Source organism: Ailuropoda melanoleuca, chromosome 6 (genome assembly GCF_002007445.2).
Source record: "Ailuropoda melanoleuca isolate Jingjing chromosome 6, ASM200744v2, whole genome shotgun sequence".
Taxonomy (NCBI): domain Eukaryota; kingdom Metazoa; phylum Chordata; class Mammalia; order Carnivora; family Ursidae; genus Ailuropoda; species Ailuropoda melanoleuca.
Genome location: NC_048223.1, coordinates 77,435,099 through 77,460,485, shown reverse-complemented (window position 1 = coordinate 77,460,485; position 25,387 = coordinate 77,435,099). Strand labels below are relative to the sequence as shown.

At 38.0% G+C, this 25,387-nt stretch overlaps 1 protein-coding gene across 2 annotated transcripts in view; it reads right to left on the bottom strand.

The window, feature by feature from the left end:
• Nucleotides 1-25,387, bottom strand: part of VCL (vinculin) — a 106,015-nt gene that overhangs the window by 66,801 nt on the left and 13,827 nt on the right. For both annotated transcript variants that reach the window (XM_002920392.4, XM_002920393.4), the window contains exon 2: nt 4,435-4,505. In XM_002920392.4, the coding sequence (XP_002920438.1) occupies nt 4,435-4,505 (71 nt within the window). The remainder of the gene's footprint in view (nt 1-4,434; nt 4,506-25,387) is intronic.

The window sequence follows — 25,387 nt, the reverse complement described above, 5'->3', positions numbered from 1 at the left end:
TTTACTTTAAAAAAATAAAGCATTTGTAGGGGCGCCTGGATGGCACAGCAGTTAAGCGTCTGCCTTCGGCTCAGGGCGTGATCCCGGTGTTATGGGATCGAGCCCCACATCAGGCTCCTCTGATATGAGCCTGCTTCTTCCTCTCCCACTCCCCCTGCTTGTGTTCCCTCTCTCGCTGGCTGTCTCTCTCTCTGTCGAATAAATAAATAAAATCTTTAAAAAAAAAAAATAAAGCATTTGCAATTTTTGGCATTTTATTACTACTAATAAATAACTTACAATACATCTTACAAGTGATCATTCATAATACACTGGTAAGAACTGCCATCCTATGTAGCACGTGGTGTGCTAGACATAATAGAAGGTAATCAATAAATACTTAACTAACCAATTAGTGTATCTAGCTCATTAATCAGTCAATTACACATAAATATTACTGCCGTTGCTGCCTGATGATGATGATTGACAATGATGCAAAATACTCTTCTGCTGACAGTCTCCAAAGGAACAAATGACTTCTTATAGGGAAAATCTAACCAATATTATGCAAATCTAACCAATATTATAACAGTACAGCATGACCGTTACACTCCTGAAGTTTATGAAGATTGAGACCGTTTCTGTAGCAATCATCTTGCAACCTTACACTTCCTGTGCAACAGTGTGGCTATTATTACAATCTTGGGTAAAATTAGTAAATTGTAAACTCTATATGCTAGGGCAGTTAGAGATCAGATAACTTTTGCTCCACCCAAGAAAAAGCATTTCTGTAACAATGCAAATTTTGCTCTACATTAAAATGTTCTCATTTCTACAATAAGGAATTGCCCAAGCATTAGAAGCCCCTTATCAAAGTTTTAACTCAAATATATAATCTTTAACTGATATTAAACCCATTCTCTAACACATCAACATGCCTTTAACTGCCAGTCACTCAAATAGACTATGATTTGATTTTGACAACCCCGAAATGCTAAAAATGTCAAAAATCCTGAAAATACATCTTTCCCTGAAAAATCTCTAAACATATATCAGATTGCTTAGGTATAAATCTATCTAAAGACCAGGATTCTGTTTTCTCTAGTCCTGACATTCTAACATTCTAGGAGCAGAAATTAACCTAAGAATAAAATTTTAAAACATATTTTTTTTCTTTAGTGTGGCCTAAGCAGGCACTATTTAAAAGTCTTTGTAAAAGTGGATGACAGAGGAAACTCTGTCATGCCCTGGAAACCTCCAAACATCAACCAAACAGCCCAAAAGAATGTCCTACTCAACAGTTCCAAGGATGTCATTAATTGCTTCCATCTGTTTCCCTCTCTGTCCCCTCCCCCTTCAAGTCAAGGCATCTACTAAAGTTATTTTCTGCTTCATTGTGCATTCTAAAGAAAAGCATGAAGAACCGTAACGTTTTAAATTGTGGAATGTTTGCCCCCCAAATTTGTTTGACAACCACAGCCATATTGTTTATACTCTATCCTAAGTAACATACTAAGTTATGTACTTTTTAAACATTGCTCAGTAAATTTTTCAGTTGATTGTAACATAGTGTTTTTCCCTGATTCTCCATGGAGGCCAGGATTTTTACCTGTGGTGAAATAAAGATTAAAACCTCCCAATGGTTTCACCTATTGATGATCCTTACCTAAATCAACTGTTTAAAATTGCATAATTTTATTATGCATAATTAAAATGGCATAATTATGACTTTCTAATTCTGTCATTAATTCCACATTTGTTGGAATTTCCCTCATCAACTAGCGCTATTAGGCTACTCTGAGCTAGTCTGTACAGGGAAAGCAAGATAGTTACAGTTTGGGGGGAGGGGGATGACAACTTTAACATCTATTCCCTTAGCAACTTCCAAATATACAATCCAGTATTGTTAACTATAGTTACTATGCTGTACATTACATTCCCAGGACTTATTTATCTTATGAATGAAGTCTGTACTTTTCAACCACCTTCATTCACTTCCCCCATATACACACACAAACATATATTTTCTTGATCCATTCATTCTCTGATGGACACTTAGGTTGTTTCCATGTTTTGGCTATTATAAGTAATGTTACAATGAACATGAGAGTGCAGGTATCTTTTTGAGATCGTGATTTTGTTTCCTTTGGATAAATATACAGAAGTAGAATTGCTGGATCATATGGTAGTTCTGACAGCATAGGACTCCTCTTAATATTACCATGTGGATGAAATGGCACATAAACAAAGTAGGCTCACATTGGTTAGAGCTGGAAGAAACCTTGGAGGTTACCAATTCCAATGAAGGCAAATCAGACAAGATACTCCCACAAAACAGGCTCTACAAAAAAACACAGATGCTTCTGGCCCCTTACTTCCTGACACATGAACATTTTGCAGAATTAACAGAAACACCGTTATGTAGAAGCACCCACACAAGTAAGTTAGAAATAAGAAGACATCAATATGGGTGAAATTTTGCATCTGTTCAATGAAAATAGAACATAAGGAGGATAAAAATAAAGGAATACTTCTCACTTTATTTAAAATTGTGATATGTAACATACATACAGAAAGTTGTATAAAACATATGTATAATATAAAGAATAAAACCACCACCCATATAACTCAACACTTATGTCAAGAAATACATTACCATTTTATTTGTTTGGGGTTTTTTTTACTTACCATTTTGGAAGCCCCCGTGTGCCTCTCCCCAAGTATAACCCTCCTCCTTCCTCTGAGAGGTACTACTACCCTGATTTTTGCAATCATTATTTCCTTACTTATCTTTATCTTTTTACCACATAAATAGGCACCCCTAAACAACACAGTTTATTTCTACATATTTTTGAACTTTAAATAAATGGGACCTGCCTACATATCTATCATTCATTTCTCAATTATTTTTGATATTCATTCATTTTTTAATTAAGGTGAAATTCATGTAACATAAAATTAACCATTTTCTTTTTTTTTTTTTTTTTTTTAAAGATTTTTTATTTATTTATAAGACAGAGATAGAGACAGCCAGCGAGAGAGGGAACACAAGCAGGGGGAGTGGGAGAGGAAGAAGCAGGCTCATAGCAGAGGAGCCTGACGTGGGGCTCGATCCCATAACGCCGGGATCACGCCCTGAGCCGAAGGCAGACGCTTAACCGCTCTGCTACCCAGGCGCCCCAAAATTAACCATTTTCAATCCTTTTCATTACTGATTATTCCAATTTATGACTATACCATAATTGTTTTCATCCATTCTACTATAAATAGATCATGAACAAGGTTGATACCAATATTTTCATATATAGATCCTAGTGTGCATGAGCATAAGTTTCTCTAAGAATTACCTGTCTTCTACTTTACTAACACCAAACGGTTTCCCAAAGTGGCTGCACCAATTTACATTCCCAACAGCAGTGCATGAGAGTTCCAATTGTTCCACATCCTTATCAACAACTGATATTATCAGACTTCTTAATGTAGCGGTTATAATAGAATAATTTGCACTGATGACTAATGAGATAGAGCACCTGTTCATAATTTTTTGGCCATTTGGGTTTCCTCTCTTTGAAGTGCCTATTCAAATCCTTTGCCCTTCTTTTTGTTTTTGTTTTTTAAAAGATTTTTATTTATTTATTTATTTGACAGAGAGAGAGAGACAGCCAGCGAGAGAGGGAACACAAGCAGGGGGAGTGGGAGAGGAAGAAGCAGGCTCACAGCAGAAGAGCCTGATGTGGGGCTCGATCCCATAACGCCGGGATCATGCCCTGAGCTGAAGGCAGACGCTTAACCGCTGTGCCACCCAGGCGCCCCGCCCTTCTTTTTGTAACTGAATAGACTTACCTTACTCTTGACTTGTAGAGGTTCTACATTTTTTTTTTTGTCTTACGCGTCAGCCTTTACTTTTACATGGTACTTGACTGCCATAGAACAAAGCCATTGATCGAAGACAACATAATCAAGAACTTTACAAAGTTTTAACTAATCAAAAGTTAGCATCTCTGCTTTTATTCAGGATAGGCCAAAACACCTGCAAATTATTTGTAGGAGTTTGGGTGATATGTAAATATAACTTAAATTTAAAATGCTACTGAAATACATTGTAATTAATTCTTTAAAGTTTGTATCAATTGTTATTCCCTTATCTCCGAGCAAAGCTGTTCAGCATATTACTCAGATTCATGCCTGCTAAGGTCAGATGTTTCTGAATCCCTTCCATTCCAGACAATGAAACTCAGAAGTCATAGTTTTATTAAAAACTATTATGTCAAAAATGCCTAATAGCAGTGAATACAATCAACAGTAGGAAACCAGAGTGTTAAAAGATCAAAAGTCAAAATTTCAATTGTAAATACTTTAAAAAAAAAAAAAAAGCTGTTCCTGGAATCATTTAATTTTCTTTCCTAACAAGAGGATTATTCTGCTTAGCAAGAGAAGAATGTTTTAATTACTCACTTAATAAATGCTGGTGGCATATCTCTCTTCAAAATCTGATCCTCAGTGGTTTGAACAGTCTCTTTTCCAACCTACAGAAGAAAAAGATTCACAATTCAATAATAAATTCTCAGACTTTTAAAAACTATTACTTCACTATGGACTCTGAGAAACAAACTGAGGGCTTCAGAGGGGAGGAAGGTGGAGGAATGGGATAGGCTGGTGATGGGTAGTAAGGAGGGCATGTATTGCATGGTGCCCTGGGTGTTATACGCAACTAATGAATCATGGAACTTTACATCAAAAACCAGGGACGTACTGTATGGTGACTAACATAATATAATAAAAAAATATTATTATTAAAAAAAACTATTACTTCAACATATTTGAAACATATACTTTACATATAATCTATCATTGAAGTTTCTGGATTCAGAGAAAATTTCTGGATTTATGAAATTATCAAGATTGTTCCCATATAAGCTTCCACAATATACTTGGATAACAATATGGAGTACAAACATAATGTATTGGGGCACCTGGGTGGCTTAGTCGTTAAGCGTCTGCCTTCAGCTCGGGGCATGATCCCAGGGTCCTGGGATAGAGCCCTGCATCGGGCTCCCTGCTCCACTGGGAGCTTGCTTCTTCCTCTCCCACTCCCCCTGCCTGTCTCTCTCTCTGTCAAATAAATAAATAAAATCTTTAAAAAAAAAAAAAAACCATAATGTATGACACCTTCTTCAGAATAATTCATTTGAAGGCACCACTGAGCACAGTAAAAAAAAAAAAAAAAAAGAGAGAGAGAGACAAATTCATCACTGAGATTTAAGTGTATATGTTTAATTGGCAAACTGCTATATCTCTTTTTTTTAAGATTTTATTTTTAAGCAATCTCTACACCCAGTGTGGGGTTCGAATTCACAACCCCAAGATCAAGAGTCGCATGCTCTACCAACTGAGCCAGCCAGGTACCCAATATCTCTAAAACAATTCATGAAGTACATGAATTAAGCAAGGTAAGTAGGCTAAAATGTCTAAACAGAAAAAAACAGATGTTACTGGAACTGAAAAAATATGAAGCAATTACGATGCTGAAACTAGAAACCAAACATAAGAAAATACGCAACTTCACCAGTCATCTAATAAATTCAAACTAAAACAACATGATTTTTCCCCTAATTATAGAGCTACTTTTAAAAAAATAATATAAAATGCTGAATTCTACAATGGTATAGTTTTATATCCTTCTAGTGGCAATGTAAACTGGCATACTCTCTTTAGAAAAGGATTTGCTAATATGAATTAAGAAATATAAAAAACGTCATATATATGAATTCCACTAAAGAGAATATACCCTATAAGCAATAATACTAAATGTAGTAATAACAATATTCACAAAAATATTCACTATCATGTTAGTTATAAAAGCTAAAATATTTTTTAAATAACTTATCCAACAATGAGGAACAGTTAAGTAAATTAAGATATATCTTTAAATAGTGTATTATACGGCCATTAAAACAATCATAAAGACTCAACACTACAGGAAGATGTTTATGTCATTATATTTCATTTAAAAGGAATAAAAATAAATACAGAATGATTACAACAAACCAAAAAAATCCATATGCATGAAGTAAAACACTGAAAGAATACAAAACGAAATGTTAACAGTGGTTATAATGATGCTTAGGAAATTCTGTATCTATATATCCTATATTCTAATTTTCTGAAATGTGAATATACAATTTTTATAATTTGAAAAGTAATATTAAAATGTTATTCTGGGTTATTTAGATGCAACTATTTTCTACCTAATAACTGTAGTAATTATGTCATTTCATATAAATCTTCCAAATAGTAATAGCTTTATAAAAATATATCAAAATATTAAGTCACACTAACCAGATTGTGTATATGTGCAGATGTATTTATTATACCACAAATGGCACACAAACTCACTTTCTTCAAGATTACTCCAATGTAGGGCTTAGATGTCAATTTTTCTTTCACTACATTTATATTCCATATTCTAAAGTACTTTAAAAGAGGTTAAATTTGAATATAGTGAATGGGGAAATTCACTCATTTTATCAACATAAAGCTAAATAAAAGTGCTAAATCACAAATATAAACCACAGCTTGATACAGAAATCGTGAAAAATTTTAAAAACCAGAAATGGAAAGTATCTCAATCCTACTATTTAACCATTTAACTTTCGATTGAGTTTAAAGAAGAAAAATGAGTAAGAGAAATCCCTAAGTGCACAGTAAATCATCTGAAGAAAAATAATACAATAAACTATTCTCAGGGAATACAAGTCAGGCATAAGTTAATGAATACAAGTTTTTTCTCTCAAGTTAATAGCTCAGAAAAAAGCAAAACACATGTAACACTGTGTAATACCCAGGGCTCTTGTAGACAATAGACTGTCTGTATCATAATAAAAGCCTTTCAAATCAGCAGCTGATTCTCTAGAAGTTTCTCAGATCAAAACATGACAGAATATTTCCAGATGTATTGTTCACTATATTTTCCAACTAAAATCAACCATTCAAAAAGCTGTGGGCCATGATTTCATGAAGTAAAAAATGAAGTCCAGCAACAAAGTCACTAGTTCATACTAAGTATAAAGGGCCTAGAAGGATATTCACATTTAGACACATGGAGATTTATTTTACACAAACAGAGACAGAGCAAGGGAAGAAGAGGAGTGAGTTCCTCTTATAACTCCTTTAGGAAACATTCAGTTATTCAGCATTATTAAACATTTACTGATCACAACTATATAAGCCAGGCACTGTTCTAGGTACTGGGGGGTAGAACAGGGAGTAAAAATAAGTGTCCTGCCCTCATGGAACTTATATTCCAGTAGTAGACAGAGAGTATACAAGTAAATAAATAAACCAACAAAATTCATCCCAGATAAGGGTGATGCCATAAAGAGTATGGGGCAGGAGTAGAGGGAGCCTACTTCAAGAAGAGTGGATAAAGAAGGCTTCTCTGAGGAAGTAACACTGGAGTTGAGGTTCTGAAGCTGAGAAGAAATCATTCATGCAGGAGCTGGGAAAGAACACTCCAGAGGGAGAAACAAGAAAAAAGACCCTATGGCAGGCAAGTTTGAGTATATTTAAGGAAGTGGAAGGAGGCAAGAGTGGCTAAAGTTCGGTGAGGGGAGAAGATGTGGTGACAGGATTGGATAAGACGGCAAGGGCCAATCACAAAGAGCCTTTTAGGCCAGGTTAAGATGTGTGGAATCCTTTCTAAATACAGTAAGAAGCAGGAGTGTTAAACAGGAGACTGACATGATCTGATTTTCTTTTTAAAAAGTCATTTTGCCTGTTATGTGGCAAAGTGATCTTAGCGGGCAAAGGGAAGCAGGGTGACCAGTTAGGGGCTATTGTGGTCGTGCAGGAGAGAGAGGACAGTGCCTTAAAACAAGACATGAAAGAGGAAATGTAGGGGCGCCTGGGTGGCACAGCGGTTAAAGCGTCTGCCTTCGGCTCAGGGCGTGATCCCAGCGTTGTGGGATCGAGCCCCACATCAGGCTCCTCCACTATGAGCCTGCTTCTTCCTCTCCCACTCCCCCTGCCTGTGTTCCCTCTCTCGCTGGCTGTCTCTATCTCTGTCGAATAAAGAAATAAAATCTAAAAAAAAAAAAAAAAAAGAGGAAATGCAGAATTAGTTCTTTTGGAGGAAGAAATAGTAGGACCTACTCTCAAACTGGGAGGTGCAGGGGGGTGAGGAGTAGACTGAGGGGTAAAAAAATCGGGAATGACTTCTAGATCAATTAAGTGAAAGGTCTTTGAAGGCAACAATGCCAGAAGGCTGATATATGGCAACGATTTTTCATCAAAAAATAAAACAATCACAAGTACACCTAACAAAACCATTAAAACATTTTTGCAAATAGCCAATATTCTTGCCCTGGTGGAGGTAATTACTAAAGAATGAATTTTATTTAATTATTTTATGTCTCTATTTTAAGGGTAGGGGTAGGTGGGGAAAGAAAAATATATAATAAAAATATACTCAAAGGCGGGCACCTGGATGGATCAGTCAGTTAAGCATCTGCTTAACTATTTGACAAATCCATAAGGACATGTATCCATCATTATAGTATCATATAGAGAACTGCACTAAAAATCCTTGGGCTCTGGCTATTCATCCCTCCCAGGCCCCAAATCCCTGGCAACCACTGATCTTTTTCACTGTCTCCACAGTTTCACCTTTTCTGGAACATCATACAGTCAGAATCATCCAGTATGTAGACTTTACAGATTGGCTTCTTTCAATTAATTTTAATTTAAATTGCCACATGTGGCTAGGGGCTACTATATTGCATAGCTCAGGTCTGTGAGACTTTCACTGTCTTCTAAAACTGGCCTTCCTGCCTCCAGACTTCCTTCTAATTTACTCTTCACACAGCTGCTAGACTAACTTTCATTTTTGCCTTTGCTACGTGGTCTCTTCACAGAAGAAAGGAACTAGGCCTGGAAAGGCAGAGGTTGCCAGATGGAGAACAGAGGGATCAGACAGCCCAAACGGAAAGGAGAAAACAGGCAAAGGTTCGGATGTGTTTGAGTGCATGGTTGACTAGACAAGAAAAACAGGCTGGTTGCGCCTCAGCAAAAGAAATGAGGCTAGAAAGGAAAGCTCCAGTCACCCTGCGAAGGGCTTTGTATGTCAAGCAAAGGCAGAGAGGATTATGCAACTTAACCTGCCTATATATTCAAAGGTTGTCATCCTCTGTTCTAGATCTTTCCAAGTCAGTGTTCTATCACTGAAGGATCAACTCAAGAAGTTCCAAAGAAGCCAGCATCTAAAGGTACGCAGGACCAGAAAGGCATCTTCTATTTGTGATCAACTGGCAGAGTCTATCTAGGAAAGCCAAAACAGAGCTTGACATTTTTAAGCCATCAACCAGGAAATGACAGGAAATGCACTTTCCTCCTCTTTCTTCGCACTGTCTAAGCAGAAACAGCTTTTTTAGTACCCATCTCTTCCAAATTAAAAAAGTAGAACAATTAAGGGGATTAATTCACAAAAAGCTCTTTGTTAACTAGCAAGAATCTTCTGTGCTGAGCACAGAGCCCAACCCAGGGCACAATCCCACGGCCCCGGTATCATGATCCGGAGATCATGACCCTGAGAACTCAACCAGAGCTGAAATCAAGAGTCCGGATGCCTAACCGACTGAGCCATCCAGGCTGCCCTGGTCAGTAATAATCTTAACAAATGCTTCTCAAACCCGTGCGGCACCAGTCACCAAAACACTTGACTAGTTAAGACATACATGTTAAGAACACATGCATAGGAATTTGGTGATTTGGTTTCTAGTTCCAGCTTAGCTAATAATGGTCATGTGACCTCAAATAAATCATATAATTACTCAATATTTCTTCTAAGTTATGTGATCCCTTTAGGTATCTCCTTAGTTGTCTACTGTAGGTTGGCCAAACTTCCTTTTAACTCTCTGATAAAAGGAAATTTACCTTTATCTTTTCTACCTTAAGCCCTCATTTATCACCTCAAATTCTTTTTAGGAACAAGGCAAGGTATGAAACGATTAACAAATGCAAAATTTAAAAGCTCTCACTTCCTGTATATTTTACCTATACATTTTATGATTGTGAGATTAAAGTAGATGCCTGATTTTTTAACCTTAAATCTTATTCCCTTTGAAAAAAAGACCCACAGTTAAAGGGTTAGAAAAGGCGGGGGGCAGGGAAAAGAATGACAAATAGTCTTAGTTTAAGTTCTGAGCAGTTTTTCCAGATCAGCATTTAAAAACAACACTTTCAAAGTAATCTAACTTTATAGTAAATACATTTTATTACTTCCAAGCTTTATTCCATTGCTGAAATTCAGATTTGTTGATTCTATTCACTGCTAAAACTATTTCTCTTTTATTTTTTTCTTCAGAGAATTGCCTTTAACTCTTGAGACCCAATTCCGCTCAATTCAATAAACAGGCAGTTAAGTGCCAACTATGTGTCCGCTAGGTGGTGGGAAGAGAATGAGATAAGAAATAAAGCATCCTTAGACAGATAAACTGAAATAATGGTAGTGAATGAGTAAGAGGCCTGCGGGCATTTTTAGGGGGCTTGGCAGGAAGCCCTGTTTCTTTTGAAGAGCTCTTACTTTGTTCAGTAGTTAATTTAAATATCTTTTGTTCAATATGTGACTTTAGTTCAAAATTCCATGTGAGAGGCCTTCTGTCTTCTGCTGTTGTTATTATTACTCCTTTTATCACAATCTACTCAATTTGGTTCAGTAATGTAGAAAGATTTGGTTTCTTTACAGAAAAGGAAAAAAAAATCTTGGCTGGTTCAAGTCATTACCCAGACTAAAAAATATGTTAATGTAGATGTCTCCCTTAGCTAAACTAAGAAAACAGGAAGACAAAAAACATCAGGGAGGACTTGGGATACAGATTTGTACAGTATAAGTGTATAGAACATAGAAAATCTATAGAACATCACATTTAAGGGCGCCTGGGTGGCTCAGTCGTTAAGCGTCTGCCTTTGGCTCAGGGCGTGATCCCAGAGTCCTGGGATGGAGCCTGCTTCTTCCTCTCCCACTCTCCCTGCTTGTGTTCCCTCTCTTGTTGGCTGTTTCTCTGTCAAATAAATAAATAAAATCTTAAAAAAAAAAAAAAAGAACATCACATTTAAAGGATGCAGGAGATGGTAATCAACACAAGTTCCTAATATATTTGGACAAGAAGATGCAAATGATGAAAATGTGAGCCTAATGAACAGTTAAAGTTACAGTAGGCCAGCTATGGAGCCAACTGATGGAAACCAACTGATTGTGACCTGACGAGGGAATATGCACCCATCTGCCTGTAGGTTTGGCTCAAATCACTGTTTCTACAGTGTAAGTATTAGGCTGATCAATCCATTATACTGAATAGCCATTATGATACACAGCTGTATCTAGTACCACATCTGGATCATACAAGGATGGTAACAACATACGTGCCCACCATCAGCAACATCTTTGGTTGTTTTCCTGCAGTGGTAATGGACTTGTGATCCATCCACCCCTGTGGTACCTTTTGCATCATTCACAGATGAAATACTAGAGTCAGGTATTTAAAAAGCCATATACCCAGAAAAACTAGGACTCTCTAACCTTCTCTGATTTCCAACTCACTCATTTAATCAAGAACTTATTGAGTACTTCCTATGTGGGAGGCACTGTGTACAACACTGTGTGTGATGGCAATACAAAAATAAATGAGACTCTGGGGCGCCTGGGTGGCACAGCGGTTAAGCGTCTGCCTTCGGCTCAGGGCGTGATCCCAGCGTTATGGGATCGAGCCCCACATCAGGCTCCTCTACTATGAGCCTGCTTCTTCCTCTCCCACTCCCCCTGCTTGTGTTCCCTCTCTCGCTGGCTATCTCTATCTCTGTCAAATAAATAAATAAAATCTTAAAAAAAAAAAATAAATAAATNTGATGGCAATACAAAAATAAATGAGACTCAGTCTTTGTCCTTCGCAGAAAGACAAGACAAATGCTTAAACAAATCACTGTAACACAGTGTAATGCATGGTCTAATAGAGTTACATCCAAGCTTCAGCTCTGCATCAATGAGGTAGGAAAGGTTTCACAGAGGAAAAAAGACTCTAGAAAGGCTGAAAAGAGCTCTCCAAAAGTAACGGGAAGTGGGGCAGCATGTGTGAAGGTATGGCCAGTTCAGGGAACACAGATCCATAGGGAGGAAGTATAGAGAGGACAGGAGGTTGGAGAAGCAGAAAGGGACATTAGGGAGGGCCTTGTATGCAGTGGACTTAGACTTTATTCTCTAAGCAATGGGAAATAATTTAATGGCGCTAACCAAAAGACATTATTAGGTTTGCATTTCAATACGAAAAATTCAGCAGCAAAAATGGACCAAAGATTTAAAAAGATTACAATGACAAGTTCATGTGTTAGTTCATTTATTTAATCAAATATTTATATAACATACGATGTGCCAGTTATTATAGACAGTTATGAAGAAAATACATATGGCCCCTGACCTCACAGAGCTTAGTCTTCCTGAAAGATAACTACAGATGAGCTAAAGCACCAGCAGTTTGGATGGATAGGAGGGCAGACTTAAGAGCTACATCTACATGACACTCCTGTGTGAAGGGTAAGGGAGAAATCTAGAATAACTCCCAGCCTCCTGACTCAAATGGACTTGGGAGTAGAGGTAATATAGGAAGAGCAAACCAGATCTGAGAGGGAAACTCATTACTACCCATGGGATTTTTAGATGGAGATAAGCAAATGTTCCATAAGCAACTGAAGAGATGGTTCCTTGGTTTACACGCCTGGGCTGAAGAAACAGATTGCAGCTGGTAGAAGAGCAAGCTGGTGAAAAGAGCTGAGAAGGAAATGTCTGAGAGCAGTGTGTGGGGATGGCTGAACAATGCCATAAAAGCCAAAGGAATCGAGTTTCAAGATGTGAGAGAAGAGTCATTAGTGTCAACTGCCAGAGTTAGTGGTTTCTAGAATAAACAGAGTTGTGCAACCATCACCATAATCAATTTTTTAACATTTTCATCATCCCATAGAGAAACCCATTAGCAGTCACTCCTTTCATTTACCCCTAACTCTTCTCCAACCCCATCTAGCCGTAGGCAATCAGTAATTTATCTTCGGTCTCTACAGATTTGCCTATATTTGATACAAATGGGATCACACAATATATGACCTTTAGTGACTGGCTTCTTTCGTGTTGGAGTATATATCAATACTTCATTGCTTTTTATTGACAAATGTGGCTATACCACATTTTGTTTATCACTCATCGATTGCTGGACATTTGGATCATTTCCACTTTTTGGCTCTTACGAATAAGGCTGCTATGAACATTAGTATACATGTTTTTATGTGGATGTTTGTTTTCATTTCTCTTGGGTATATATATCTAAGGATAGAATTGTTCGATCACATGGTAACTCTATGTTTAAACTCTTGAGAAACTATCAGAATGTCTTCCAAAGAGGCAGTACCATTGAACATTCCCACGAGCAACAGCAAGGTATGAGGGTTCCAATTTCTCCACATCCTCAGTAACATAATTATCTGTCCTTTTTATCATAGCCATCCTAGTGCAATGGTGTCTCACTGTGGTTTTGATTTGAATATCCCTAATGGCTAATGTTGAACATCTTTCTATGTGCCTATTAACCATTTGTATCCCTTCTTCAGAGAAATGTCTATTCAGATCCTTTACCTATACTTTAATTATAATTTTAGTTCTGTGTCTTCTGCAAATACTTTCTCCCAGTCTGTGAGTTGTCTTCGCTTTCTTGATGGTGTCCTTTGTAGGACAAAGATTTTTAATTTTGATGAAATTCAATTTACCTACTTTTTTCTTTTATGGCTTGTGCTTTTAGTATAGTATCTAAGAAGGCTTTGCATAACCAAGGTCATGAAGATCTACTCCTATATTTTATTCTAAGAATTTTATAATTTTAGCTCTTACATTTTAGGTCCACAATCCACTTGAAGTTTATTTTTGTGTATGCTGTAAGGAAAGGGTTACTACTTTGTTTAAATAGGAAAAAAACAAGCATGTTGATAGGCTGAAGGAAAGGAAGCAGGAAACAAGACACTGGTTATGAAGCAAGGTCTCTGAAGAGGCAGGGAAAGAACCCAGAGAACAAGTAGAGAGACTAACATTTACCAGGAGGAAATCACCTCTTCCTCAGAGAAACAGGGATGGTGAGGTAAATGAGTAGAACAGAGATATTAACTGTACTGTGAAGTCTATGAGCTATATCTTCTTAGGAATTTACAAAACATCAGTTTAAGGATCTAAGATAAACTTCAGTCAGGAAATGTTTAATTTTATTTAATCCACCACTTTACAAATTCTTTATTTCTTGATACCTACTAACCTATGATGGAATTAGGATTTGTAGAATACACTTGGGAAAACAGTGATCTAGGCCACGAGTTACAAACTAGTGGAATTTGGACCAAGGGTAATTTTACTTTCAGCCACATTCTTTTTGAAATCAAGAAATTTCATAAAGATACAAATTTCTGACATTTCTTGAAATATCAAAAGATGTGGCCACATCAGATCTGCATTTCAGCAAAGAAACAATTTATTAGGACCCAAATGTCTCATATAGGAAATATACTCTGCACCACTCTCTATAGTCTTAACATCCAGACCATTTCTCTCATTTATGTCACTTCCTGGTCCCTGTGGGTACCTGGCTTTATCATTTCTACAGTAAGCAACCCTTTCAGTATCTACACAGAGCGAAAATTCCTGAAGCCACTCTTAGACATTCCTTATCCAAGTCCTCTAAATATTTTCTATTAAAAAATGCTCTTCTTGTGAGAGCTATGAGAAAGACCAGGAGAAGTATTTATGTCAGGAATGACAAAATGTCGGTGTATGGGCCAGGTGCAATCTACAGACCTATTTTGTTTGATCTGCACAGTATTTTTTTGAATGGAAAACTTCACATTAAAAAGAAATATAGGGGCACCTGGGTGGCTCAGTCAGTTAAGCATCTGCCTACAGCTCAGGTCATGATCCCAGTGTCCTGGAATGGAGCTCCATGTTGCTGAGCAGGGAGCCTGCTTGTCCCTCTCCTCCCTGTTTGTGCTCTCTCTCACTATCTCTAACATTATCTCTTTCTCTCTCAAATAAATAAATAAAATCTTTTAAAAATAAAAAAAATAAAAAGAAATACAGATTTCTAGATTTTATTGGATATCAGGAAGATCTGGTAACACCAGGCTCTGTTTCCATATGCAACAATAACCTAGAGATAGTAGCAGTTTTCTTCAATCAGGTCCTGCATTTTTCAATTTACCACAGTCTCTACCACTCCCCATTGTCCTCTAACTGGTCTGATTCACAATTTACCCATTTGGCCATGCAGGCATTCTGAGTTTGTGCCACCCGATTTAACAAAAAGATTCAGTGCATGAGGCAAGATTCCCAGCATCATAAGTGTCATGGGAAATTCTACTTATGCCTCCACTATCTCACTAATGAAATATCCCACTCTCCCTCAAATACATATCCACATTAAAAAAAAAAAAAAAAAAGACTGGAAGGAAACACAACACAGAAAGTAGAATTTCACATGATCTCTATTTTCTTCTTAATCTTTTTCAGTACTTTCTAGATTTTTAAAAATAGACTATGGGGGTACCTGGGTGACACACTCAGTTGAGCAGCTGACTCTTGGTTTCGGATCGGGTCGTGATCTTGAGGTTGTGAGATCAAGACCTGCACTGGGCACATTTGGCCCAGAGTCTTCTCTCTCCTTCTCCCTCTACCCCTCCCACTCATGCTTGCTTTCTCTCTCCCCCTCTCTAAAATAAATAAATAAGTCTTTTTTAAAAATGACTACATGTTGCCTTCATAATCACAAAAATATAAACTAAATTTCTAAAATGGGTCAACAATATTCTTGGTAAGTAATAATCTATAAAGTAATGAGAAATCACCAGTGCCTAAAAGGCTCAAATTTTGACCAACTGCCAAAAACTGAATTTAAATGTGCATAGATGATAACACAATCATATGAGATAAACAGTAGATGAACCATGTCAGTGGCAAGTTCTAGTGTCAAGCAAGCTTATTTGCTGCAACATACTTTCCTTAGAACTAGTGTTAAGTTGCCTTGGCAGCAGCTGTTTACTGTAACCCAACATAAGACTGGCTGTATCAATTAAGGCTAGATCCATGTTAGCAGAGCAGCCTGCTCACCAGATTCCTATTTATGAAGATACTCTGCCTTCAGCCCAGGTCATGATCCCAGAGGTACACCCCCCCACCCCCCACCCCCGCCCCAGCTCTGCTCAGCAGGGAGTCTGCTTCTCCCTCTCACTCTCCCTCTGGGCTCTCTCTCTCAAATAAATAAAAATCTTTAAAAAAAAAAAAAGAATCTGGCAGTCTAATCCAAATGCATCACATCAGAAAGCTCAGAAAGGTAATTCTTCTAAGAAAGTTGCAGGACTTGAAGGTGAATCCAAACCTCATGGCTCCATTTCCCATGTTTTTAGGTACACTTTCTAACTTGCGAGCAAGACGTTAAATGACAAATATTCCTACACACATTTACAGCATGCCAAATCCTACTTAAAATGATTTAATTTTGTTTTGAAACATACAGAAGCAAATACTACATCACATAAAGGTTCGCCAATTCTCACCCTTTCGTCCTACATTTAGTAACAGGAAAGCAAGCAAATATTACAGGAAAATAAAAGGATTGTTTTTCATTCAAATTGCTTTAGTTTTTCTAACTTTTTTAGTTATTAAAAAGATGACTTAAACCGGAACTCAGTAGTAGTCACACTAGTCTTATAATTAAATAACTATCACGTATTCATGAATACTGGTGGGTAGGAAAAGATCATCACATGATCTGAATATAATCTTCAACAGATGCTTCATGTAAAGAACAAATTCCACTGGGGTCAGGTCTGGATTGTTCTTCCTCATGGCCATGATACACAGCAACTGACAAAGTGCTCAAAATATAGGGATGCCTGGGTAGCTCAGTCGGTTAAGTGACCAGCTCTTGATTTCGGCTCAGGCCACAATCTCAGGGTCCTGGAATCCAGCCCTGCGTCTGGCTCCATGCTCAGCGGGGAGTCTGCTTGTCCCTTTCCTTCTCCCACTCCCCTCCCCAACCAGGTGTGGCCATGCACGGTCTCTCTCTCTCTCTCTCTCTCTCTCTCTCTGTTCTCTCTCAAATACATAAAATCTTTAAAAAAAAAATAAATAAAAAAGTGCCAACAAAAACAAAATAAACATTTAATTCTACCATTTTCATATTTGCCCACATATACTCTTTACTCCCTTCTAATTACTTCTATTTCTGCACAATTAACTAAGGAAGACCTTCATTCTTTTATTTTCACTCGTTCTTCAATACACTTACAAACTAATCTTCTATTAAAGTGACTAGCTAGGCTCCTTTAAAAAAAAAATCATGGATGAAAGCACAAAAAAAGAAAGCTAACTATTGCCAAGGAAAATTAGGTCGACTCTACCACCTATCCTATATGCCTCATACATGATTATAAGGAAATAATGCATAAGAATATGCTTTGTACATCATCAAAGTGTTATCAAATATAGGCTGTCTCTGTGCTATAAATATTTAGTCCTTCAAAGTATCACACAGGCCCCACCAGCATTAAAAGTCTCCATCTTCTTACTGCTCTCTAACCAAATCTGCTTTTCGCAAAGAACTATTATTCCACAGAATTTAAAACATACTTTTTTGTTTTTCTGCTTTAATAGCCAGAATTGCAAATGCATTTCTTCTTAACAGTTTTAGTTCACAAATATGCATAATTTCAATAACAATGTAGCTTTTGCAGATAAGTCTGGGTATGAAACCACCATTTGTAACGTCCCTATGGAAAAATAACTCCAATTTGTAGATGAATTTTCAAAATGCAACCCATTTCTAGTTAGGGAAAACTGGGGGCCTCATGGAAGGTAAAATGGAGCAGTGGGAAAAGTACTGGGGCTTTCGAATGAATCTCTCCTCCTGCTCTGCAATTATTAATACTTTGTCTGTCCTTGGGCAAGTAACTTAATCTCTTTGAGTCTCCTAACCCGGGAAGAGCAAAATCTCTCTCCAGGCTAAAGAATGTAATACATTTGTAAATTAACTAATACATATGTATTTTCCAAGGCCTGGAAGATAATAGGTACTAAATAAATATTAGTCCCTTTTCCCTCTGCCATTATGGTATTCATTTGTGACTTCTGTTTTCTCTTTTTTAAAAAGTTTTTTTTATAATTGAGCATATCCTGTAAGTTAGGAACTCTTTATTACCTCACTAAATCTTTACAACAACAACCCTATGAGGTAGGTACCATCACAATCTCATTTTACAGATGACGAACAGAGGCACAGAGAGGTTCCTTGATTTGCCTAAAATTACTCAGATAATGGTGTTGACTTCAGCATACGCATGCTCTAATTCTAACCCACTCTACTGTGTATGTGTGTGTTTTTTTAATGAGGGTGGGGGATCCAATGATGTGTAATGTTTCCTATTGTTATACTGCATGATTCTGTAACTCTATGGAGCTATCAGATGGCAAGGACAAGAAAAACTTCAGGCTCACAACGGGCAAACATAAACTATCAGGCTGCAGTCTAATCAACTCATACCCAATTGTTCCCATTTCCCTTCCCCGAAGCTGGAAGGTTTCCACAGACAGGATGGGTTAGGCTCGCTAGGGCTGCAGCTGCTTCAGCTCCATAACTGTTATTTGGTTAGGATTAGTTTTTAAAATTGAACCAGGACTGACAAATAATGTAGACTTTTCCTTTTTTTTTTTCCAGACTTGTTTATTTAGAGAGTGCACATGAGCGAGGAGAAGGGGGGAGGGGCAGAGGAGTAGGGGCATAAATGAGCAGAGGGACAGGGAGAAAATCTCAGGCGGACTCTGCACTGAGCACAGAGCCCGATAAGGGGCTCAATCTCACAACCCTGAGATCACGCGACCTGAGCCAAAATCAAGAGTCAGATACCCAACCACCTGAGCCAACCAGGTGCCCGGACATTCACTTTTTTTTTTTTTTTTTTTAATTACAGGTGTGGTCAAAATTTGAAATAGTAACCTAATGGCAAAAGTTGTTAAGTGTCTTTACTAACGGGAGCCATCCTGCTTGCTAACTGGAGATCATTCAGAGTCACTTTTACAATTTAAGTAATTAAATTTGGCCCCAGGCTGTAATAGACACTCTGACCCATTAAATTAGGGCCAGAAGCAAAATTACTGTTTCTCCGTTCAAGCTACAAACACATTTCTTAAACAGCCAGAACTGGAAATCCAATGTTCCAGAGCATTCATGTGGCAAGTGGTTAAGCCTGACGATTTAAAATGCCCATAGAAAAAACTTGTTTCATGGTACCTATACTAAATAAACCCCCACTGTTTTACCTGTAGGCTTTTGTTTTTCATGTTTTTACCTCTTCTTCTCAATGACTACAAACATATTCAGTGCGACTACATATGGGCTGAGCAAGACAACTCTAAACTTGCTGAAAAGTGAAATAAGAGCACAGACCAACTGGCCAAGATGTACAGACAGAAAAGAAGCTGTCAACCATCCCCAGCAACAGTGTCTGTGATTGTGCCTTTGGCAGATTGTATTTCATCACTGCTCCTCATACAACATGAATAGAGTAGACACAGCCTTGGTTTAATCAGAAGACTTTTACAGGAATATTAAGTTTATTCCCTTTCATTTCATTTGCTTACTAATACAAAAGATCAGTACTACAAGCCTACCTGTTGAATAGTTGCCACAGACAACTAAATCCTTTAGTAAGTTCTGGCTCTACCACCTTAGATAACTTATTCCCAGTTGGGCAAAAGGAAGAAACAGAATTGGTCAGAACTGAGAGAATTACACTATCATGGGAGTCCATTCACATCTATCTTTTTTTATTGTTAATGTTGTTTTAAGCAAAGTAATAAAAGTCAATGCTGGCAAAGCACCTATATACTAAACTACAATCCTTTTATCTTCAGTCACCACTAAATACTAAGTTCACTCCTAATGGTTCATTACAGAACAACACAAGGCTATATTGGTTCATAATTGGAAAACTTCCCAAATTGAATTTACATGGAAGATGTAACAGCAGAGAATCCCTGGAGATCAACAATGCATAAGGTTATCACTGTTGAATTTGAAGTTAAAGTGTGAATTCCTACGTTAGCAGGCAAGTTTCTATAAGCCTGGTGATCAATAAATATATTCGTGTTGGGGCACCTGGGTGGCTCAGTTGGTTAAGTGTCTGCCTTCAGCTCAGGTCATAATCCTGGGGTCCTGGGATCAGGGTCCTGGGATAGAGCCCCAGATCGGGCTCCCTGCTCACTGGGGAGTCTGCTTCTCCATCTGCCCGTCCCCCTCTGCTGGTGTTCTCCCTCTCTCAAATAAATAAATAAAATCTTTTTTAAAAAAATTATATTTCTCCCTCTCCCCCTCTCCACTTCTCTCTCTCAAAAAAAAAAAAGTATGTATATACACATACATACTTATCTTAAATAATAATCACATAATTAGGTGACCTTCCTTAGGACAAATCCCAGTTCTCCCTAGGGTATACATCATCAATTGCTAGGTAGATATTGTGTAGGTAAACTCACCATGAATTCTTCTATACAGCTGATCCCATCAAAAATATTAGTGGTGCTGTATTTTCTTCTTTTTTTTCCCCATAATAGACATAAACTAGAGATGTTGAAGGCATCTCCTGTATCTTGACATTTTTTAGATTAATTTATTCTTTAAATAATGTCCTGAGAATTCCATGTGTAAGGCAATATGCAGGTGACACAAAGATGCAGTTAGGGAGTTTATGGCCTGGAACAGCATCATGACTACATGAATGCCAACAGGGAGCAGAACTTGGCACTACTGGGGATAAATGGACAGACAGTATAACCAGTTGATGAGATTAGTCTTCAGTATTTGAGCTGAGCCTTAAAATATAGATATGATTTCTGGAGGGAAGAGGTATCTTAGACAGAAGGAAATGCAGTACATGCAAAGAAACAGAACTGAGAAGGACCTGAATTTGCTTGTGAAATGCCAAGCAGTCTCATGGGGCTAGTACAGCCTTTGAGGGAAGGGCACTACGGTGGGGTAGGATCAACAGTGGATTCTGATTTTGGCGTTTCTACTGTTAAATGTACCTACTTCAGACACCCTGTTGATCATGCCTCAGAATACATTTTCTCATTTTTAAAATGAGAGAGCTGAGGGCATCTGGCCAACTCAGTCAGTAAAAGCATGAAACTCTTGATCTTGGGGCCAGGAGTTCGAGCCCTATGTTGGGCACAGAGCTTACTTAAAAAAAAAAAAAAAAAAAAAAAAAAAATGAGAGAGTTGGATTAGAACATCTCTGAGGTCTATTTCCAACTTTACAAATCTAAGGCTCTGGGTGGGGGCTGGCAAACTTTTTCTGTAAAGGGTCAGATAGTAAGTATTTTAGACTTTGTGGACCATATGGCCTCTTTCTCTGTCACAACTTCTCAACACTGTTGTAGGGTGAAAACAGTCATAGAAAACATGAAAATGAGTGGGTAGGGCTGTTCCAATAAAGTTGAATTTATGGATATTGAAATTTTAATTTTATATAACTTCATGTAACAGGAAATATTTTTTTGATTTTTTTTCGAACATTTAAAAATATAAACACTATTTTAGCTCCTGGGTAGTCCACACTTTGGCCCATAGGCTGTAGTTTGCTGATTTCTCCACTCCAAAGAGAAATAAGAACAGAAAGGGGTTGGGGGCTGATAGCCCTCAAGAATGGGGAAGATGGGGATTTTGCATTCCCATTCCTCAGTGCCATCAATACATGACTGCAGTAGACTAACTGAGGAATTTGCTTGTGTATGGAAACTTTAGAACAAATAGCCCAAGTTGGAGCTACCAGTTCAAAGATGAAAGTTTTCTGGTCTATTTCAGGTAAAATGTAACATTCATGTTTCCGTGTTAGCGATGCGATATGGCAGTTTTAGAGATGATGTTTGTTTATTTATGGCTCCTTGTTCTCCAGGGACTTTTCAGCAGCCTTCTCAAATTAGGAAACAGTATTCATCTGGTGTATATAGATATATCATTGCGCTCAGAATTTTAAAATCACTCTGCTGACTGTGACTTGGAATTTGTATCTATTTCTTCTCCCTCTGATGGACATAAAACTGCAGTGCTGCAAACACAACAGATTTAGCATTACACTATCTACCAAGTGCAAGTAATCCCACTGTATGAGTGAGAGTCCTGCATGCCTTCCAGAACTCAAATTTGTAAGGTGGGTGAGGATGGAGGGAAGAGGAGGACAAACACACATGCACATAAGTAGCTCCAATTCATCAAAGTATCTGATAAGAAAAATAGGAAGCCTTATGGAAAGATTAATTTCAACTGAGCAGCCTGGAAAGGACTTCATGGAGAAAGTGACATCAACAGTGGGCCCATTTCCACAAGAGAAAGGGTGATTCCCAGCATTGAGAACAGTGCAAACAGTAAAGAGAAAAAGATATGGGAAAATACTGGATTTATCTTTTTTACTTCAAAAGTGATACGTGTTCACTGTTAAGGGAAAAACATGAATTTTAAGAAAAAAAGTGTGTAACCTGAAATCCCACCACTCAATCCCACCACATTTTAGTGTATGCTCTTCCACATATAGGATAATATGAAATGGGATCATTCTAAATATACCCCCCTACTGTTTTTTGCCTAACATCTTAGCACAGATATCTGTCCATGCCAGGCTGGAATACATATTGGAGTGATTAAAAATCACTGGCATACCTGAGCTCAAGGCCACATATAGCCCTCTCCTTAGAGCTCCAACTTCAACCTGATCTTTTTCTGTTTTCTTCCAAGATCTCTACAGGTGGATCCATGCTATTAGCCACTGTACTTAACTTTTCTTTCTTCCGTATGAAATCAAAAAGGTATGGGTATGACTTACTTAATAAAATAATTCGTAATTTTTGGGGCGCCTGGGTGGCACAGCGGTTAAGCGTCTGCCTTCGGCTCAGGGCGTGATCCCGGCGTTATGGGATCGAGCCCCACATCAGGCTCTTCCGCTATGAGCCTGCTTCTTCCTCTTCCACTCCCCCTGCTTGTGTTCCCTCTCTCCCTGGCTGTCTATATCTCTGTTGAATAAAAAAAATAATAATAATAATAATTCGTAATTTTTAAAACCGTTTTTGGGGGCGCCTAGGTGGCTCAGCCATTAAGCGTCTGCCTTTGGCTCAGGTCCTAATTCCAGGATCCTGGGATTGAGCCCCGCATCAGGCTCCCTGCTAGGCGGGAGGCCTGCTTCTCCCTCTCACACTCCCCTTGCTCGTGTTCCCTCTCTCGTTGTCTTTCTCTGTCAAATAAATAAATAAAATCTTTAAAAAAATAAAAAAATAAAAAAATAAACGTTTTTGTTTCACCGATGCATTTCTGAAATTGAGAATACTATGAATCCAAGTGTAAATTATATAATAAAGAGGTTCTCTAGAATTTACCCCCTCTTTCTCTATTTGCACTCCCCCAATGCTTGAAGGCAGCCTTCACTATCTCTTGGATGGAGGCTCTCCAACAATGTGGGTCTCACTCTCCAATCTATTTTCCTCATCACTACCAGGGTTATCTTTCCCAAACCCAAAACTGTCCATGTTACACCTCAATTTAAAATCCTTCCATTGCTGGGACCTGGGTGGCTCCGTTGGTTTAGTGCCCGGCTCTTGATTTTGGCTCAAGTCATGATCTCAGGGTCATGGGATTGGGCCCCATGTCGGCTCCACACTGGCTATGGAGCCTGCTTAAGATTCTCTCTCTCCCTCTCCCTCTGTCCCTCCTCCCCTTCCCTCTTAAATAAATAAACAAATATTGTTCCATTAACATCCACTGCTTAGAATGGTCCCCTTCTAGAAATTTTCCTATAAATATATTTGCACAAGCATAAAATGACCTAAGTGTGTCATTCATTGCCACAGTCAGAAATAGCAAAAGATCACAAATAACCTAAGGTCCTTCCATAAGGACCTAATTGCATAAATTATGTTACAATCATCAATAGATTATTACGGAACTGTCGAAAGACTCAATATAAATTGATCAAAAATGTTCTCCAAAGTATGTTAACGGAAAAAAGAAAATCAAGGAACAGGTACGATAGGTCACCATTCATATAAAAGGGGAAAACATATTGCCTGAATACGCATAAGCTATCTCTAGAAGCATACCCAAGACATTGGGTTTCCTATGTTCATTGGTTTCCTACTGAAACCATAGCTGGAGTTCAAGGAGAGAGACTACTTACTAAATCCCTTGCCAAAACTTTTAAATTTGGAACCAGGTTGGGGTACCTGGGTGGTTCCGTCAATTTAGCATTCAGTTCAGGTCATGATCCCAGGGTCCTGGGATGGAGCCCCGAAACAGGCTCCCTGCTCCTCCCTCTCCCTCTACCTCTCCCCTCCTGCTCCCCCACTTGTTCTCTCTCTCTCTCTCTCTCACACAAATAAATAAATATAAAATTTGTTTTAAAAATTTTTTGAACCAGGTGAGTTTTTTACTTATTCAAAAATTAAAGTTGGGTTTTTTTCTGATTGGTTAATATGGCACATAAGTCCCTTCCCAAACTAGCACAATCTACCTCAGTAGTCTCTTTACTAAAGCCGCCCCACTCCCTCATTGCTCATTCACACTCCTGCCCTGCACAGAAGGCTTTCCCATTTTTCTCTGGCTGGCAAACTTCTTCGTGCTTCAAATACTGCCTCTCTAAGACAGAATGAACTTCCCCTCCTGTCTTCCTGCCATACTGTGCAAAAGGGCCTTTGGCCTGATTTGATTACGTGTTTGCTCCCTGGCATCAGTAGCTGGGTTCACAGTCTTACCTGACTCCATGAAGGGGTTCTACCACTCAGAGACAAAGTCCAGACTTCAGAAGGCAATAAAAGAGTGATGAAATAGCAGCATTATTCACAGTAGCCAAAAAAAAAAAAAAAAAAAAGGAACCCAAGTGTCCATCAATGGATGAATGGATAAGCAAAATGCAGTATATACATACAATGGAGTATCATTTAGCCTTAAAAAGGAAGGAAATTCTGACAAAAGCTATAACAGGGATGAACCTTGAAGACATTATGCTAAGTAAAATAAGCCAGTCACAAAAGGACAAATACTGTATGATTCTACTAATGTGAGTTACCTAGAGAAGTCAAACTCAAAGCAATAGAAAGTAGAATTGCAGTTGTCAGAGACTCAGGGGAGTGAGAAATGAGAAGTTAGGGTTTCATGAGTACAGAATTTCATTCGGGGGCAATGAAAAGGTTCTAGAGGTAGACGGTGGTAATGGTGACACAACAATGTGAATGTCCTTAACGTCACAGAACTGCACACTTAATAGTTAAAATGGTAACTTTTATGTTATGTATAATTTT